General features: G+C 40.8%; 1 protein-coding gene across 10 annotated transcripts in view; it reads left to right on the forward strand.

Annotated features, from left to right (window-relative positions):
- The window catches only part of OSTN (osteocrin), a 92,945-nt gene extending 74,116 nt beyond the window's left edge, over window positions 1–18,829 (forward strand). For 8 of the 10 annotated variants that reach the window (XM_038183852.2, XM_072042709.1, XM_072042706.1 and 5 more), the window contains 4 exons: window positions 12,649–12,747; window positions 14,941–15,158; window positions 17,917–17,996; window positions 18,309–18,829. In XM_038183852.2, the coding sequence (XP_038039780.2) occupies window positions 12,649–12,747; window positions 14,941–15,158; window positions 17,917–17,996; window positions 18,309–18,331 (420 nt within the window). In that variant the 3' untranslated portion in view covers window positions 18,332–18,829. Of the gene's footprint in view, window positions 1–5,411; window positions 5,549–12,648; window positions 12,748–14,940; window positions 15,159–17,916; window positions 18,014–18,308 lie in introns of those variants that run through there. The other 2 variants (XM_005029609.6, XM_038183853.2) reach the window with 2 other exon arrangements.
- The last annotated feature ends 1,825 nt before the right edge of the window (window positions 18,830–20,654 follow it).

Consider the following 20,654-nt stretch of genomic DNA (forward strand, 5'->3'; position numbering starts at 1 on the left):
GGACAGCCTTACCAGGAATGGGAGGACAGTACCTGCCTTATTAACGTTACTTGGTGGATGTGAATTGCTTCCAGACAGAAACAGCTGCCCAGCCCCACCTGAGTGCCAGGTACGAAATGAGTGGTGACATTTGCTGCAGCCTCCTGTGATATCTGAGCGGTCCACATGTAGCCTTGCCCAGTTCCCTGACCACTCTTTGTGTCTGAAGAAGACTCATCTTCCTCTTTTCTCCTAGGCTATCATCAGCATTTTGCTGTTTAGCTGCTTGCTTTAATTGTTCTGTATCCTTTCTTGTGCTGCCAATGAACCAAACTCCACCTTACTTCTCAGCTCTGGGCAGAAAAGGGTGAACAGTTGTGTTAAAAGGAGGTGTGAAGTCAGGACAGACACATTTTTTCTTCTTGTGAGCATCTCTTTGAAATTAAGCTGCCGTCGTGCATTCTGCATTCATCTATGCTACATTGCCAGATTTGTAATTAGCTCAGGGCTGACGCGTGTGCTCTGGAGCCAAGATGCACACTTTGCTGCTCCGTGGCACTGCACCATGCCACAGGGGTTGATGGGTGAAAAGGTTTATTTCAGTGACAGGTGACATCAGCACACACGTCTTTGTTTGACAAGAGAGGCAGCGTGAAAACATCATAACCAAGGCCTCTCCCTCTTAGAACAGAAAGATGGGGCTGCTTCTCCGCAAGGCGTCTTTATATTGAGCATTGACTCCAAGTAGCATGGCTGCAGGGGATGGAAACACAATCTCCTGGCTTTCATTATTGTCTTGCCAGTTTGAGTTACTGCCAGCCTGGTGATGGCTCAGAGTGATTGCTGTTTGATTAGTACTTTTGAGACTTCTTTGGATGGTTTTGTTGCCCTGTGGACTGCTGTGTCCGTAGCACAAAAGGCCCCATCACTTGTCCTGACCACCTTGGGCCATGAGCCAGTGGCATGGGCACAAAAGATAAACTGTATTTGTTTTATTTCCAAACACATCCTTCTGCATCATAGCATGACTGTTACAAAAGAAGCTTGCATTTAAATTAACTCTCCTTGTTTGGGATTTTTTGCATTAGTTTGCCAGTACTTTTTATGGATTCTTAGTTGTCATGACCCAGAGCCTGTCACAAGCACTTAATTATGGCACAAAGGACCTCTTAAAAGCATATACAGAGAGACTGCTTGTAGGAAGTTTAGCAAAATGTTACTGACTTCAGTTTTAAATGCTACCTCCACTTTGTGGGCTTTGCTTCTCAAAATCTGTTAGCTGCAAGGAGTCATCTTAAATGGAAGTGACACAAGAAAAGCTACTTGGATAGCTTGCAGGTTTCAGAATAGCTGTGCTAAGATAGTTCTTCCTTCTGAGGTAATACACACCTTTAACTGGAAAACATGTATGCACATTGTTAATGTAGAGTCTCTTTTCCGTAGCTCTGTCTTGCAGTGAGTCATCTGCTCTCCGTCTCTGTCTATTTACGTGAGAGTAGGTGGGAATAGCTTGCTTTCCGAAAGGTCCTCTTACATATTAACTGAGAATCCATGATAATTATTCTGAAATGTCTTCTCTTCTCTCAACAAGAGATGAACAGCAACAGAATATTGGATGTTCTCCCTGAACCAGTGATGTAACTGTAAAATGTTGGGTGTTTGGTTAACCTAAGTGAATGCTATTCCACTTTCAGATTGGTCAGAATTGGGCCCATTTTATCAGACCAGTTGATTGTTTTAAAAAATAAAATAGACTGAAGACACCATAAATAAGAATATCTCAGCTATTTAAACAGAGCCATATGAATCAATACCGGCTGAGCACCTAACTTACAGAGATCAGCTCTTTAACAAAAAAAAAAAAAACAAAAACCAAAAAACAAAAAACTTGTTTTTACTTGAAAAGAAAAATAATATCATTGATTATTTCTTGATATTTGAAATAATATTTGCTTATTTCTTAGACTTTTGAGTCAAAACTTTCAAAACTGGAAACAAAATCCACTTTTTCTGACTTCAGTGTTGTCCTTATTTCCCACACTAAAACCAGAATTATACTTCTAATACAAGACTCTATTGCTAGTGAACTAGAATGTTCACTGAAACTGAAAAATTCTAACAATCGGTATGTCAAGTCCCATGCTTTTATTTCATGCCAATTCAGGAATTCTTGAGGACACATCTACTGCTTTGGCCAGAACACCATCTGGACCCAGCACTGTTCATGTTGATTTATTAGTGACAGATGTGTGACTTTTTGTGAGTAATTGGTGATCATTGGAAAGGATGACATGATTTGAAGAGGATGAAAGGTAGGCTTCCCGTATAACAGTGAGAGAAGGGGAAAACTTCTGTGACTTAGGCCACAGTGATCTAACAGTACTGACACAGGTTTTGGTGAGAGAAGAAAAAGACTAAAGGTATGATACAGCAAAACCACAAAGTATACATCACCATATTTGTGTGTCATTCCTAAGACTTTACAGACAAAGTCTGACAAACTCAAATATAGTTTCTACAGGCAAGGCTGATGAAGACCAAGACTGCTCAACACTTACACAGGTGAGCACTTGCTACCACCAGTTCCTGAGTTGAATAAGAACTTGTCTATTGAAGGAGTTAAGGAAATTTTTGAGCCTGATCAATTGATTTGCAACCTGGTGTTGAAAAATACAGAAAATACTTGCAAGAGTGTGATGGCAGCAGGGAGGCAAGCTTGTCTTTCTCTTGAATGGTGACACAAAGAGCTTCAAGTGTTGTGCCTTCCCTCAGACAAAATCACATTTTGTTTATTCACTTGGATTTAAGACAATAAAGATTCCTACCAAACTCTCGGTTGCCCTAACTTAGTTAAGTACGTTGGAAGTATAATTAAACTGTAGCAGTGTTGAGGACATCTGTTCCTTGGGCACTCTGCCAGCCAAGTAACCGCCATATACATTTTTCATTATCTGGGGTGCTTCCTTATCAGCCTTCTTCCGAAGGTGTCAAAAAGATATCTGCAAGTTGTTGCTAAATCGAAGTCACTTCAGAGCAGGGAATTGACTGTTAACACTCTACTTTTTATTATTTTTTTTTCCCCCAAAAAAAGTGTGTGGTGGTACCATGTTTCCTGATAGTTGTGTGTATCAATATCCATTTCTGAATTCTTTTAGACTCTATGCCTTTATAGGAAGAGAACAGTGATACATTAATTTTGGAATAGGGTAAGTGTGTATTATTTATCTAAAAGGAAGAGCCATGACCTCATAGTAGGTCCAGGTGGTAGAAAAGTAGCTGGAGCTTTGTTACAAGAGCATCAATCAGCAGAAGGTTTGAAAGCAAGTTTTGGAACCTAGTCCTGGACATCCTCTTAGATTCAAAGCAGCTGACAACATGGCTGGATTTCTCCTCCTGCTTTTTCCCCAGCCCAGCATACTCCTGTCTTGTGAGGCACTGAGACCCAGCGGGCTGAGTCTCAGCCATGCTCCAGGCTTCACTCTTTGATGTGAAACACTGAAATGCCTGTTATAAGCATTCAGTTGTCTGTGCTCAGCGTACTCACACGGGTACAGCCTGTGTCTCCTACCAGCTGTATCCACATCAAACGTGGTGGCAGAAGGGAGCCCTGCAGAGACCTTATTTAAAGAGCCTGAGATAAAACCTGTAAAAATTCCCCCAAGAGGAGTAAATGCTGGTGAGTGCTGCCTTGTGTCTGTCCAACAGCAAGAAGAGAAAGAAAGAAACCAAGTGGTTAGGGCTGCAGCTGCTGCTCAGCAACACCTCATGGTCACAGTAGCAAAAGTACCCCATACGTCTAATAATAACTTGTGATTATACCATGCTTATCTTTTTTTTTTTCTTTCTTTCCTTTTTTTTTTTTTTTTTCTTTCCCCCTGAGATCCTGATTGCGTTTGTTATACAGATCAGCCAAGTACTGCTGTGTCCCTAGACTTCAGGCACTCAGCCTCCACCTAAAGCAGGTAGCCCTATAAAGCTGAGGCAGCCCCAGTGCTCTTCCAGTGGCAGCATTTTGAGCTGTGTTTCCTAAATTCAGTGCTGCTTGGCTCTGTGGTTTTGGTTGTGCTGCAGTTCTAGTACCCACAGAGCCCGTTTGGGTTTCTGCTGCTGCCACTACTGTTCTGTTATACCCTGTAGTGGAAAACAGTCCTAACCTATGTGCTACAGCGTGACGTGGGTGCTCCTTAGCTAATGTGTATTTTTGCAGCACTAGACTAGGCCATACTTAAAATATCTGCCTGTACTGAGAGATGCTGTAAAAATACTTGCTTTGCAGCTCCTTGTCTTCTGCAGCTGTACGTTTGCGTTGTCTTCAGGAGCCAAACCAGCCTCTCATTCTCCATTTGCTCTTATTTCCTGATACCTCATTCAGGGAGTGTGGCAAAAACATGCCCTGCAATGAACAACCCTGATTTGGCACTTCACATCAGCTCTGCAAAATTCTGCTGCCATCTTCATCTAGGAAATGAGCTGTGTTAAAATATGATTAACCTCTTGCCTTTTTCTAATCACTCTGATCAAGACAGATGATGAAATCCAAGGCTCAGCTCCTGGCTGGCACATTTTGCCACCTAATGCAAAGCTACGTCTGAAATTTCCTTTTATTCTCTGTTGCCTGTAGGAAGGATTTTTGGAAAGTCAGACTATTTTGAAAGTATTGTAACTATCTGTTATGAGAATAAAGTAATTATGAATAAACAGCTAAGGACTCTGCACAGGTTGGAATTGTAGACCCCCAAATTGTTCTACAATTTCTATGTAAATTACTTAAGAAATGAGATAAACAAAAAGGGGCGAAAGAGAAGATAGACTTATTCTGATGCACAGGCAAAGAGAGAAAGAAAAGGGCCTCTGGTATTGCCTAGGGAAGACACTTCCATAGCTCACCGTAGTCATTTCATTAACTGAAATAAGGTGTCTGAAAGATTTAAGTTCTCATGACCTGCTTTTACAAAGCACACTCCTTTTCTACTGCTTAGCTTACAATATTGTTGCTCTGGTAAACATACTAATTAATTTCTTCCTAAAGTAAAGGTAGCCCTTCTGAAGTTATTTATGTTGTCCTCAGGAAATAAAGTTATATATATATATATATATATATATATATATATATATATATATATATAAAATATATTTCAGGACATTAGGTTTCTCTATAGCTGTTTGCAGAAATGAGAGGTTATAGAAATGATGATGATGCTGAAAATACTTCCACTCCCATGTCTGTCTCATTCTCTGAAAGAAAAAAAATAAAAAAAAACACACACACAACACACACAACAAAAGCCTAGACCTTTAATTATAACCTAATCATCTTGATCAGAGCAATAAATGTAAAAAATTGTGAGGCAAGTATGTGTGTGAGAGTGCAAGACAGGGGAAAGTTTAGGGCAAGGATCAGTGGAAAATCTTTAGAAATGATGTAAGAGAAAGCACAGGCAGGGATTGGAGTTTGTAGCCTACAGCAGAGACTATAAAAACTCTGAAAGAAAGCTGAACATTAGGGATAAGTTAAGGGAAAGAACATAGCAGGACCATTAAGGTTGGGATTGCTTGTATCCAATGCAAGGTAAGATGAGTGAGGACAGAGAGGGGTTTGGGATGTTTTGTATGTCTTTGTGCTCTGTTTACTTCTCTGCTTTCTTCCCTCCTGTGCTTTCTTCTTTTCCATTTTTTTCTATTTTTTTAAATTAACAGGCATGCACAAAGTCCACACATGCCCTTGTCAGATGGGAAAAGTATAGCTGCTTTTTCCAGTCTGAGATTAGGATATTAAGGTGCCTATCACCTAGTATTTTTGGTACTAAAATTGAACTAATAATATTCTGTGGAAACTTATTTCCTTCAGTTAACCAGCCAATATTTAAACGAGATGTGTCAGGGCATTTTACAACAGTGACTAGTTGCTTTCATGCTTTTGCAGTGCTTTGCAGTAAACTGCTGTCTGTTTTTATTGTTATGGATTTTCCTCTGTGTCTTATTGTCAAATGCATAATACTTCTGAAAATAAGCTGAAGAGCTATGACAGAATAGTTCCTTTGCATTACTAAGTATCATTTGCAGTAGACAAGTTAGCTGCATGTAGTATGTTGTAAAATACAATATACACAATTGATTTAGGGGAATATTTTTGCTTTAATTTATGAATCTGCCAAAAGGTTTTATTAAGTCCTGTATTAGCTAAATGTCCCAAATTAGAAAAATGATCCAGATTCCATCACATTCCTGCAATAACAGAATAATCCTGCAAAAACATTCCTACACTAACACAGTAATTATCATTATCCAGTGATCTGATTACTTCAGCTTTGTACCACTGTAAATGAAGTCAGACTGATTCAGTGATAGTCATTTGTAATTTCTCCATTCTGGGTTCAAAACTATTTCACCATTTCTTTTTGCCTCCCAGACTGGAGTCATGCAAGTAAATACATGTGTATAACCTTTGCTTTAGATGTCCAGAGGCTACTGTAAAATTCAGATCCCACTAATTTTTGAAGCAGAAGCACACACTGCCTTTAGCTTTCCTTACTTGGTTTTTCAATTTGGAATGACCGTCCTCTCATGGGGAGTGCAGAGCTGAAAGCTGAGGAACTGCGAGGACATTTTGTGCCCCTGCCCACTGATTCTTTTAGGGAGCCTGGCGCAAATTATAACACTTATCTATCTCTGATCACCTGTGTTCAAAATACAACTCAGCCTACTTTTCTTGTAACATACTTGAGTATTGTGAGGAGCAATGGGCAAAACAAACAAGCAAACAAAAAACACACCAAAGCTATGGTATAAATGATGGAAAAGCTGCAAAACATATCAAGCTGGACCAGATGTTTGTCAGTATTTATAAATATGCTGATTTCAGCAGATTAGGGCTTGGTTGTCACTCTTTGAATTAATGACAAAGTTACCTCTCTGAGCTTTTTAGGCTATAAATTTAAAAGTTTGAACCGTATAAGTGGTATAAGAACTCTCTTGATTGACCGTGCCAAAATTGCAAGTGATTGCAGCTTTCTTTTTCTTCTAAGTAAACCCAGAGAACCAGATTAATCTCTAATTTCCATTTGCAATTCCTCCAAGTAATTGACTTTTCTTCTTCTTATGTTAATATCCTTGATCAAAACTTTAAAAAATGTTTATCCAATAAATCACTGTAAGGGTTTGATTCTCTTGCTAACAAATTCCAATGCCATTCCTGCCTCTTAAGAGCTTATCTTGAAGGCTCATCTTGAAGGATATTTTTACTGGACTTTAAATGTCCAATGTCTTTGTATTGGTAATATATTATGATAATTTACTCATCATAACAAGCATGAAGAATTTCCATTTATCACTCCAATGCTGTTAGAAAAGGAGATGAATTTTCCAAATGTAGGAAAACACAATATATTTCTCAATTTTTATTGATATAATGGCTTCTTGTTTTTAACTTACATGCTGGAAATGGCACTCCAACAATGAAGGCTTTAGTTCTCTTGCTAAAGATGAAGGAAGAAAATTAAATGTAAAGCTATTAGAAACATTCAGAAAAATTGGCATGTTCATTCCATAAATATATAAATGATTTAGGGCTGAGAGTTTGTTGGCAATGAATAATAATCTAATAATGTTTTGTTTTCCATTGTGCATACCAAAAATACTGTAGCTCACTCAACCATCTCACTTAGGAAAGGTGGAAATAGGCTCTTCTTGTTAAGGGATGTTTTCTTATAGTACACAGCATCCTTTTTATTTGATAGTCCTTAGGCTTCTAGATGTGTTTTATCACTTCTGGTTGTGTCTGCTGCTTCCTTGTCCCCTACTTTCATGGTTCTGAAGCTAGTTTTGTGTTGCTAGAAATGGTAGCGTAGTCACTTTTGCAAGGTGTCCATACTGTGCACAGAAATCAGGGTGCCACGTATTCAGCCTTTCCTGGTACGAACGGTGTGATTTAAGCACTGCTCCCACACCCTTTGAGCCCCCTGAGGGCAGGGTCAGCGGGAAGCCTGGGCAGGCCCTGCAGGGACTACCAAAACCGTCACCAAACCAGTAAAGATGGGATGAACAGCTGTATGTGTGAGCATCCTCTGGACACGTCTGCTCCCAAAAGCCCAACTATCAGTATCTGGGTCAGCATTTTTAACAGAAACTGCAGTAAAATGTGGGCTAAGGTAACTCATGATGAAACGCAGGTAGATAGGACCAAACACTGGAAGCTGTATCATTACAGTGGAAGTAATTATTAAAATGAAGACATTGAGAAATGATGACTGGTCCCAAATGACTTCTTGAGAAACCCTGAAGGAACTTCATTTTCGGAAAGTGGAACATTTTTGTCCTTGAAATACTGACATGAAATATTGACAGGAAAACGTTTTATTTAGGACACAAAAACACCAAGACATTTTCTGAAAATCATTAGTCCTATTGCTAGTCTAGCCACTAGTCACTTAAACCTCTTGCATAAGTTCAGGAATTTTAAGTTACATCAGAAGAAACCTGTCTGCATCTATTTATCTACATAGTTGGGAAACTGAAAATAGAGGAAAATTTACGTTGTAGAAGTTGTCAGTGTCTATACCATATATCTAATAAAATATATGGCGTTACTTAAAAACCTAAACCTACTCCAGGAAGCACATTATTAATAACACAAAGTGCCTGACACTGACTGCTTGCATTTCTTTTTGCCACAAACCCCCATGCTTCAATTTCGTGCTTCAGTATCTTTTTAGAAAGCAGGACGTAAGAAGTGCTCTATATCTCATCTGTGGGGTGAGAACAAAAACACCACTCTAACCTATTTTTGGACTCTGCCTTTTTTTTTTTTTTTCTGAGGGTGGGATTTATTTTGATTTTTCTCCCTTTTCTTTGATATTTACACGGCTAGAAAATTACACTTCAGATAAACATAGTCTCTTAGGAGTTTCTGAAATCACTAGGACTGCTGCTATGGGCATATTTTTGGCTTTGTGGTAATGAATATGCTCAGAGGATCCATCCTACAACTTTTAAAAGTAGGGCAAATTGGTTTTAGCAGGAGCCGGCTTATTCTCAGACCTTCGCATGAACTATTTATAAGTTGTTCTTTTGGTAAGAAACTCACCCATCAAAATCTTGTTTATAAGGTAGATTCCCATGAGGTGTCCGATCCAAGGCTGGTGAGGCCAATGTTAAGACTCGGTGATAGATTTAAGATGGGTAGCAGTACTTCATTTCCTCTTTTATGGCATTGGAGCAGCAACACAGTGAGTCAGTAGCTGGCTTGCAGACACAGCCATGATTTCCCCCAACTGTTTGGACCCTGCACAGTGTGAGATCCTGACAGCTATCAGGTGATGGAGGCTCTCCAGCACCATCCCAGTGCTCGTACAGCAGAAGGACTGGAGCCTTAATGGGTGCTGCCGGGAGCTTCCCATTGCCCAGGGGACAATTAGGGCTTGGCTCTGAGGCAGCTCAGTCTGGGTGTACATGGCACAAAGCCCCAGGGGCTTCGGGGCTCAGCCACATCATTGCAAGAGCAAGGTCCTCATTTGCAGGTGAGCTTGGACACGTCCCACGTTGGTGCTGTGACAACAGCCAGAGCACAGTCATCAACGTATAGTGGCAGCTGGGGTGAAAGATTACAGTGCAAGGCATGATGTCTTGCCTCAGTTCTCTTGCTAACAGGCTAGCAAGAAAAATAAAGCTCTTGTGATTTATACTTGCAGAGTAATCTCTGCAGTAATGTGAAATATGATAGTTCAAATGGGTAAGAACAATGACAGCTGTTACTGTTTTTGACAGGCAATGGGTTTGGAGCTTGGTGATGAATTACGCTCTGTCTGGGGTTTGTTCAGCCCACTTATCTTCAGGATGTCACTTTGTTTTTTTGTTTTGGGGGGGAAGTTTTGTGGTGTGGGTTTGCTTTTTTAATTTTTTTTTTAAAGAAAAACATCTTTTAAGTCTTTTGGTTTGATGTTGGAGACTTAACAGTTTCTGTTTGGTAATGAATTTTGCTTTCTTGTGATCTTTTCTTGGAAAATGTCTCTGCACAGATTCCTTTAAAAAGTTTTGAATGTTTATCCTGCTTTGATAAGGTAGAATAATGTTCTCCCTTTTATCTTTGATTGTATTTTAATTGGAGCTGCAACAAAGATACCTAACTGTATGAGGAATTTGAGTTTTGACACATTTCAAGCTAAAATATCATTAAAACACATAAATATGTCTGATTTTCAGACTTGCAATTACATTTAGTGAAGGGTAACTCATATTTTATGTCAGATAACACCAGGCCAGACCCTTAAATACTAAAGACATGGAATAATACCCCAATCCCTTGACCTGTCTCCATGAAACCAGTGGAAAAGTGTTTTTTAGTATGAGTAAGAAGGCTGGAAATCCAGTCCAAGTGGGGAGGGTGCATCTTGCAAAGGCCCATGTGATCATCAGAGCTTTGTTTTTTCTCTCCTTCAGTAACAAATGCTCTCAAACCTCACTCTAGGTCTCTCTGGGAACAGGACAAGGTGTTACATAGATAGGGTGAAGCAGTAACCAGTGTATGGCTGGGAGCAGTACCAACAAGGTTTGGGAAACCCTCTTCAGCTGGGGAGGTTCTGAGTGCACAATCACGACAGATAAGCTCGAGTACAAAAAGCAACAACTGCTTTTAACATCTAAGATCCTATGACATGGCTAACGGTAGCGAGCTAAATTCCATTCTGGCAGAAGACAGTGTGATTTTAATTATGTTTCCATAGTCCTTATTGCACCCCAACTTTTGCAGACACTTTTCTAGAGTTGAACTGCTCCTTTCTCTTGCCTTGATCACAACACTGCATGAAAATCCAGCACAACTTGGTCCTGCTGGACAGAGTTTTCCTCCCTGTTAAACCAGTGACATTTCTTCTCAGCTACTGATTTCCATGTGAATTAGAGCCAAGTTTTAAGTCCTTACAATTTCCTCTGCTTCTAATTTCACTGGCGTCAAGTTCTGACCAGCTAATCAAATGTCTTTTGTGTTGCAGGTGCCTTAATGTTTATTTTGATTAGTGTACCAGTTGCTATTTTTAGCTCTTTGGTCCTTGGGATGAATGAATACCAGCACAGACCTTAAACCATAATAAACATGTGTTTTTAACCTTGCCATTTATTTTTATGTCCCTGTATCCAAATAATCAGGATGTGGTTACCTGTGAAGGTAGTAGACTACTACTTCGAATTTCAATGCACACCCACGTACAAAAATATACATTGTAGAGGGCTACAGCTTTAAAAACACCAAGCCAAACCCTTGTCTGGCTTTAATGGCTCTTCTTATCAAGCTGAGAGACAGTGGTACCACCTCGTTTGCTGCTTTGTCTTTGTCCTTTGATTCCAGTGAACTTTGTTTGCTTCACCCCTACAGGACAACTAGCTGCTATGCTCCTCACTATAACAAATCCTCAAGAACAATATAAAGAAGATAGGTAATAGGGTGACCAAATAACAGAAGCACATGCAAAACATATTAAAAAGAAACAAGCCACCAAGCAAGAAACAGAGCTTCAAGAAACTGTATAAATGATGTATCTTGTTAAAACTGGACTCCAAGCACTTCTGTGGCTTCTCTCTTTTGCAGTGCAGGAAAAAGTGCAAAGCCAAATGCTTTTTACCATGTGTATTCTGCCTGGTCTTATGGGAGATTTGCTAAGCAAAGGATAAAAAAACTGCTGTACATCATAGAAACATATTTATACCTCCTTTCTATTTTTGCTTTTGCTGAGAGAAGGGTCGGCAAAGAGTCGTAGAAGCAGGCTTGAACTATACTCTGGGGCTGAACCTGGAAACAGGCTGGTTCTTATTAACATCAGCTGAAAGATTCCCACCTGGTCAAGTCAGAGGAACGTCAGGTTTTAAGAGCTAGATCCAGTCAAGGACTTAAACAATGTTAGCCCAAGTCCATGGGCAATGAAATCCCTGCATTTTTCTGATCTTGAGCCTGTCAAACCTTGAACGTCTCTGCCTTACTTGAAGGCTCTGGAGGCATCTGCAGTTCTGCAGTGGTGGCATGTGGTCACAGCAATACCAGTCTCAGCAATGGCTTCCTATGCGTGTTCTTCCTGGTTGTGGGAGCTATAAAGCTTTCTTCCAAGATCCCAAGAAGATCCTGGAAGTTGTGGCTACCATAAACTTGCATTAGAGACTAGTGAAATCCAGCCTTGCTTTCAGAATGCTGATGGGGAGGTGTGTGATTTCTGTAACAGCTCCAGGCACCTGTCCACCACATGGGGAGGTCAAGATTAACCTGGGTGGTCTTGAGTCAAATTCTCTCTGCTTACAAGTGAGTGTCTAATTTACCTCATTTTAACCCAATTTTGCATTTGTTACTCCTCCCGCTGCAAGGAGTGGGCCATTGTGCAGAAAGGAATTAAAAGATCTACAGAGCCCTAAGCGAGTCAAGAGGAGGCAGCTGATCCTGCACCCAGAAAAGAAGGGCACTTAGCTGGCACTGACTGGCTGCTGACTTTTACCCAGTGATTCTGTAAGATAAGATTTATGAACAACCATGGGAACAGGGCCTCCCTTTCACTTTTAAGGACCTTTGAAGTGAGATATCCTCTTCATCTTTCCACCATCAGTCTGTAAAGCCTTTCACGGGTATTTGCTTCCTTCTCTCTCTCATCTGGGAATGTGGCTATGGAGCCACTAACAGATTGTTCTCCTTTGCAGATGCTGCAGCTTCAGCTTGTTGTGGTGCATTTGGCCCTCGTGATCACCCTGCTGCAGCGGCACTCCAGCTCGATGCTCCTAGCAGAGGCAGTTCCAGAGGTAGGTGAATGTTTCTGATAGCTGTCACGTAGCCCTGCTCTTCTGAAGCTGCTCCTGGCCACAGCATGTGGAGGGCACGTGCTGAAAGATGAACAGTGCATATTGATTGTGCAAGGCGAAGCAGGAGCAGGAGAACTTCCCCAGTGAAAAAAGAGTGATGCAAAGTGTGTGGTGCTGGGAGGACAGGTGGAACGAAGTCTCACCCAGATTCACACAGGCTCTCCTCAAACACAGTTGTGTTTCCCTGTGTTAAAACATTGTCCAGTGACTCCAGAGAGAGAACTCTTTGGAAAGGGGAAAATGTGGTGAAAGGGGGGAAACAAGCTAACACTGAAGGGAGATTTTCCTTCTTTTTCTGAAAAGACAAATAGCCTGAGGAGTCAGCAGCTTCCAGGAGCTGTAAGAAGAGCCTGGACAGAAGACCCCCTGCTCAAAACTTAGAAATTAAAGGAGACATAAGACCAGGAGAGGAAAGGAGAAAAGTAACTTGCCTAATCTTGCAAAGGAAAGCAGTGGATGACATGGGAGAACTCCTGTTTCACATTTCATCCAGTAAGATATGTAGAGATTGCACCTGAAAATACTTCTAGTGCATTCTCTTTTATGTCATCCTGACATAAAACAGATGTGGCAGCAAAGATATTTATGTAACGGTTTCATGTCATAAAAATCAAGGATATAAAGTTTAATCAAAGTAGCACTGTCTGGCTGTAGGGTCTTTATACAGGTTTTTAAGATGAGCTTAGAAGTTAGATGCATACTGGAGAATGCTGATGGATCCTTCTGCCTTGCTCTCTGGCTTCAAGTGAGCATGCCCTGATTATAAGAAGCAATATTTGTTTTAGAAAATAGGGCTTGGGGGAACCACTCCCCATACTAATGCTGCAGCAGCTGCTGTTGTGATACTACAGAGACCTGGTATCCTGTCTCTAATACAGACAGATGTTTGTGAAAAGAATCTAGGAACAGAATATCTTCAGAGAGTTCCTGATGCAGAAACTGCACTGGACCAGGGCTTTTTATTTAGCTGCCGATGGGGAGCCTGAATTTCTTACCAAAGTCTTGGTATCTTTAACATCCTTTGGCAATGCATTCTACTTCATCTGTGCATTTAAAAAAAATAATTGCTCATATTTATTTTAAATCTGGTGACTTCAATGAGTGAACAAGTGAGCTCTCTTTTTTCTTTCTTTCTTTTTTTTTTTTTTTTAATGAAAAATTACTAGTTTTTACTAGTCTCTTTTATTCATGTCTCTTCTATCCATAAGTTTATAAACCCTCCTTTGTACCCTCGCCCCAACACTCCTCTCTTTGCTTATCTGTGATGTTGTGCTTTGTTTGGTGATTCATAACAGGAACACCTTTTGCTACCTCTGATTGTCATTTTAGCATTCTCTTCTTCAAATTTATAATACCCTTTTAAAGATGAAATAAATAAAACTGCACATAGTTCTCAAGAAAAGAGGCTACTTTTTACTTTCCATTTTCAAGCATTATTGTAGATATTTATCCCTAGTAATCAGAGGGGAGAGTTTATTCATTTTTTTAAGGTATAATTCTGTTGTAGACCTTTATGAAAGTTTTATAGCCCTGAAAAGGAGCAGAAAGGACCACTCAGTGGCACCTGAAATTCATAGAAAGGAAATTCAGAGGACAATATGAGATCCTTCACCAAAATATTAAATGTTGCTTCATTCTTATGATTATTGTGGTCATGTGCTCCTCCTTATATACTGGTTGGAGTTTTATACGCTCCATCACACGTTATGCCACCCACCAGTAGTAAGAAGTGTCACCACCACAACTATGGTGTGGAGCACGTAGATATAAGCATGTCACCCCTGTGATGGTTACTCAGCTCATGCTCTAAGTGATAGTGGTCACACTGCTGAGATAACAAAACTGACCTCGCCCACAAAAAATGGGCTTTGTGAAGTCCCAAGCCTTTATGATTTTGATGACTCTTTCAATAATAATGAAGAGTTCAATTCTACCAAAAAGCCTTTTATATCAAACTCCTGTTGCTGGCCTATGACCAAATTTCACAGAAAAAAATGACTTTGTTTTAAAACAAAAAAGCCCAGGTTTAGTATCCTAGTAAATGTGTATTTATAGGGCTGCTGCTTTAATATTGATTGAAAAGGGTTTTCTGGACCTTCAGCAGCAAACAACCATCCCTGCTTTCTTTTGCAGCCTTTGGAGCCTTCTGCTGCTCTGGGCATGGAAGCACATCCAACTGCCAGTGAGGAGAAGGCAGCCTCCAACCTGGCAGCCAAACTGTTCCTGCTTGATGAGCTGGTGTCTCTGGAGAATGAAGTGACTGAGACCAAGAAGAAAAGAAGTTTCCCAGGATTTGGCTCCCCAATCGACAGAATTTCTGCAACCTCTGTGGATACTAAAGGCAAACAGAGGTAAATTCTTAGATGGCTCCTACCAGTGATAAAGCTGGAAGAAGGCTGCAGGCAGGTTGTCCTGGATACACATGGCTTAGCTTTAGCCACTACCAATTTCACTAGTCAGTCACAGGGTGCCTCTGAACAGGGTACCAGCAACTCTTCAGAAAGCATTCTGGTAGCACGATATGTAATCCTTCAGTTGTGATAAATAATATATGCAGTAGTTAATTTTATCCCCAAAGCGCCATCCAGCTAACAAAGTACATTCAAAGACATGCACTTTCTTAGTACACTTCTTTGCTCTGATGTGAGCTAACATGCAGTTTAAATCTTCCTTATTGGTTCTGAGATTATTTAAAGCCAAAATATGCCTGAGGTTCAAAAGCTAAGGGGCAAGGTTAGGTTTTCCCAAGGCTGGGGTGAAGAGAAGGTATGGTGGTATGCATGGCAAGACAAACGTCACATTGTGAAAATGGACAGGATATAGAATAGGCTTCCAAGGAAAAAAAGCTTCAATATCTTGATCAACTTACAATAAATCAAGGTTTAATGAATACAACAGTATACCAGTATGTTCACAGTACATGCTGGAAGATAAGTAAGTTTATAAGTGAGGGCTAAGGAATAGCTTGGTATCGCTGTGGAAGGTCAGCATGTCTGGGGCAACGCTCAAGGAGATGTTCTCTGTACCTGAAACAGCTTAAGTGTCTTGTTCCCTTCTTCTGGTAACTGTCTTCTTTTTGAATGGAATCCCCAGTGCGGTCAGTATTTAATAACATGCTTAAAGCTTAATCTGAAAATGGAAAGTATTCACAAGAGCCAGTCAATGTTACAGGTTTTTTGGTTGTGTTTTTTTTTTTTTTTTTTCTTTCTTCCCCTCCAAACAATGTTTTGCAATATTTTCTTGTCATTTTCCACTTATCCGTCCAGACTGCTACTAGGACTTTTTGAATGCAGCCAAAAGTGTTAAAGTATAAAATTTTTAAATCCTTGAGTAGAACTATTTTGTCTGTATATAAGAGATCAAAATCAGTTCATTCTTTGTTTGCTTTTTTAGCGTGTTTTCCTTTTGAGGGGAAGAAATTCTAGTTCATCTTTGAAGCCACAGTGCCTTTTTTGCAGAAGTACATGGTAATCCCAATTTGTCATGTGCTTTTTGTGTGGAAATCTTCCTTCATTCTACGTGCCACACAAGGGTTGGGGGGAACATGCAAAGGGGAAATTGTGGTGAAAATTTTTAGGTTTTATAACGGCTTGGCTCTGAATAATGAGATCATGCAAGTGAGGGAGACACTGCACAAAATTTTTCTCCTTTCCCAGCATCATCAGCACAGTTTGCAGTTTGGCTTTGAGGTTATCACTTCTGAGGAGCTGACTAGTTTTTGAGTTTGGGATTGACACATTTATGAGAATCACCTGAGCTGCTCTGATGACTGCACTGACAGCCTGACACTGTCATCAGCACGAGCCATGGATCAGATGCGTGCTGTGACGCAGTCGAATGGCTGTACCTTCGTGTGGAAACAGGCAGAGGCTGCTGCACTTACAGGAATAAAACAGAGGATTGAGCACCCTGTCATTGTGCCCTCAGCAGATAACTGTCCACTCACGTACTATTGAGAGGATTACCTATAGAGACTTTAGTTAATGACTTTTGAAGCATGAAAATTGTTAAATAGATTTAACCCTCTGAAGTAATACAGCAGGCAAAGTACCTTCCAAAAATAACAGAATTTTTTTGGAAGAGGCCACTTAACAAATGCAGAGCCACTTAACAGCAACCACTGTTGTGGCACCCACTGGTTACAGGTGACCGTAGATCCTAATCTTGCTTGTCAACATCAATCTGTGAAGCTTTGAAAGCAAGGGAAAAGCATGCGAGAACTGATGGGCTATAAGAAGAGGGTGGAAGGTTCTGTAGATGAAGAGAAGGAAAAAGCCTCTGGAAATCTTTTTAAAGGCTGTTTTAAATAGAAATGATCGCTCTGTCCCTAGTAAGTGCTGAAATCGGCAGCTTTACCTGGAAGATGAGCGGCAGGCTGTGGAGGCAGATGGTCCTGTTATGGCCCCAGACGGCCACAAGAGGGGAAGCTCAGCTGCACAACTTCTCCGAGACTGCTCAGCCTTCCTCGTTGACATGATTTTACAGGCTCCTTCTTTACAGGCGTCCCCTTTTAACTACAGACCGCGGCGGTATTGCAAGTGATGCAGATGCAGAAAAACCCCACACAAACCAGTCTGGGAAGTGAAGTCCCCTTCTTATTAAACCAGGCTCAGCATGACTCCAGCAGCCCAAGTCCCTCCTGCCCCCATCAGTTTGTGCCTAGGCTGTGCGGGGGCAGAGCTGCTTGGGGGGCAATGAGCTGAGGAGCAGCCCTGAACCACTTTGATTCCCCTACGGCTTAGTGCAAAAGTGCTTGATGTATATAGGTTTTTGAGAAAGGGAGACTGAGGGCTATGCATCTCCTTTCTTTTATTAATAGCAGCTAACCCGTGAAGTTGTTTGTTTGCTGTCAGATAAAAGCAGGGGTAGCACAACAACATCAGTCAGCCTGTAAAACAGGTGCAACTCTCGACTATTCGTTTTTGAGAGAAGTGAAGCTTTTTTTCTTTTAAACACATTTTCAGCTGCTGAAGCACAGCTCTTCTGTCTGTACAATAAAGCTGTGAGTGGGATGAACAGAGGAATCAAAGATTTAGTAACACTTCTGATTTTTCCTATGATGTCTCTTCCCAATGCTTTCCGTCCTTCTTTCCCTTTTTCCCCCTGCAGGAAAGTGGTCGAGCTGCCTAAGAGACGGTTTGGGATTCCTCTTGACCGGATCGGAGTGAGCCGTCTTGGCAACACCAAGGGTTAGCAGTTTCTGCAAGTAAGCCAGAGTACTCCAGGGGTGGGCATGCATGGCACGGAGAGCCCCACCTGCTCTGTCACACGGAGGTACTCAAGTCGTGCCAGTAGGTTTGGGTAGGGAGCCCAGGGGAAGGATGGCTTCTCATAACATGGTTTGTGATGCAGCTTACCTTGAAGCCCCTAAATTAGAACTCAGTACCCTCTTAAAATAAAACAAGTATCCCTTAGCTTTTCCATCTCCTTACTATGTCTTTGTCCAAGCCTTGCAGTCCTGATTTGGGAAAATGTAACATTTACTGCTTTTCTGCCTACAGGTTCTTCTGTTTTGAATGATTGATGCTGTACTGGAAACATCACAGAAATGCGGAAGATGCACCAGAGCATGTCTTGTCATTGACTAATGATTCAACACTCAAGGAAATGACCTCCTGCAAAATCTATTTCACATTGCATTTTACAAACATTGCATTTACAGATAGTAACAAATTCAATTCATCAGGTCAGAATGCTCTCACAGTTGTGCACAGTGCCACTGATAGGAGGAAACAAAAAATATGTATATAGTTTAATTGCATGGCATTTCTCTCCTAAACCTGCAGAAGTTCATTTTCCTAGCAAGGACTGTTAGATTTTTTTATTTTATTTTATTTTATATTTTTTTTGGTTTAAAATAAAACTTTCAGAGAAGCCAACTGCAGTCCATGAGAAGCAGACAGTTTGCTTTGCACATTTCTTTCTAGAGGGTGTTTTTCTGGTAGGTGAAGGGAGATTTTAACAGTTATGGGACAAACCCAGATTTTATTTGAACTACTATTTGGGAAAAAAAAACAAACAACATCTAATGATATCATAGGAGTTGGTCTGAATAAGAAAAATGAAAATACCTTAGGATTTGTACTGATGCTTTTAACAGTCTTTCTCATATCTCCGCACCAAATTTAGAAATGTTTTCATTGTATAGCATATCCTGAAATGTGGTGAGACTTTTAGTTTCCTCCTCTAAGCTGATGAATACATTTCAGTCCTCCCTATGCATAACATAGGATAGCGTCCAAATATGAAGTCATCTACTTCCTAAGCCATCTGCATCGTATGTCTTATTTTAGCCTCTTGATGCATGCACGGGGCATAATCACATGTCCAACTGTAAAAGTTCAGGCATTTCTTAGTCTGATAACATGTAAACGTGTGCCTGTCCTCTCCATTTCAAGTCAGAGTAAAACAGGTAATTTTAAATCCTGCTTCATTTCTTTTCACTTTTTTCCAGCTTATAAAATATTGCTGAAAAAAGCTGTCTGCTGACATCTCACTGCTCAGATTCTTAGCTGATCTTCTCTAAACCTCATATGATCCTTGTTGGACTATGATCCATGTCAGCTAAATGCCTTGGATTGCTATTCTTGGGTATAAATCATCCTTAGAATTGCAAAAGATGATCCACCGAGAAAGGGTTATGTAGGACTAGGAAAACAAAATAAGTCTTGCCACATATTTACCTTGTGTTAGGCAGAGTTGTAGTAAGGCAAGAGATAGAAGTTAAGTGTCTATTTCCTGATCTTAAGTGAGGCACAAAGAAACTGACAATCAGCTAGCAAGACAGGGAAAAATACAGTCAGGTTCTCAATCAGCTGTAGGAAAGGAGTTGGGAAGTCAGTGCGTCCTTGAGATTAAAGCTATTCAAAGGATTGGTGCTTCAGGGCAATTGCCCCAATATAGGCCCTAGTGGGAGGAGAGGTCCCCATTCAGAAGGGCAGGCAGTATCAGGTACATGTTACCTAGTCCCACTGCTCATTTTCTACCTTTAAGCTTGCAGATGAAGGGTTTGGGACTGAGTGGCTGACCTGTGACAAGATTTTCTGTCCATGCTAGAAAAGAATCCACAAATGGAATCCCAGACAGTCTCAGCCCCTGTCCTCTGGAGCATGCTGCAGCCACCTATCCTGAGCGTGTCCTGCGGTTTAGTAAATGGTTATCTTATTGTACTGAGCTCACCCAGACAGTCTGCAGATAATCTGATTGTGATGCAGCCATATGTACAGGGTATGGGCAGATTATGGAAGCCGTGTGTTCCTGACCACTCATACAGTTGTCAGTCAACAGCAGCATGGTCACACTCATTGCAGGACATATTTTGGGAGACTCCGATCAGAAGAATCCAATGCTAACATACCAGATCTGCTTGATCGTGAAAGTTTTCCAACAGTCAGTTAGTGTTAGTGTGGGTTTCTAAATAAAGAGGGGTTTTATAGCCCAGAGTTGGGTGCAGAAATGCCTGCCATCTGAAAGAAAACATGAAAGCAAATCAGGACAGAGGACTCCATTGCAGTGTAGCCTGTAACTGTGACCTGAAAGCTTCAGACCTGCTCTTGGCTCTTGTCGCACTGCATTGATTACCTGGGAGAAAGCAACAGCCTTTCTCTTCCTCTGCACCATCCACCTCCTCAGAGCACGCTCCAGTCTCCTGTGGCTCAAATACACTTTAAAATCCATTAATCAACAGGCACTATTTAAAGTACAATGATGTCTGAAAGGATAAATGCCATGGTTTGTTCATGGATAAATGTTGGATAGCTTTAGTCATAGCATGTAGGTCAACAAACATGAAGTGAGGATATACTACAGCATCCATTGCATGCTAGATTAGCCCTGTGCTGCCTGCT

The sequence above is a fragment of the Anas platyrhynchos genome, chromosome 9 (genome assembly GCF_047663525.1).
Source record: "Anas platyrhynchos isolate ZD024472 breed Pekin duck chromosome 9, IASCAAS_PekinDuck_T2T, whole genome shotgun sequence".
Lineage (NCBI taxonomy): Eukaryota > Metazoa > Chordata > Aves > Anseriformes > Anatidae > Anas > Anas platyrhynchos.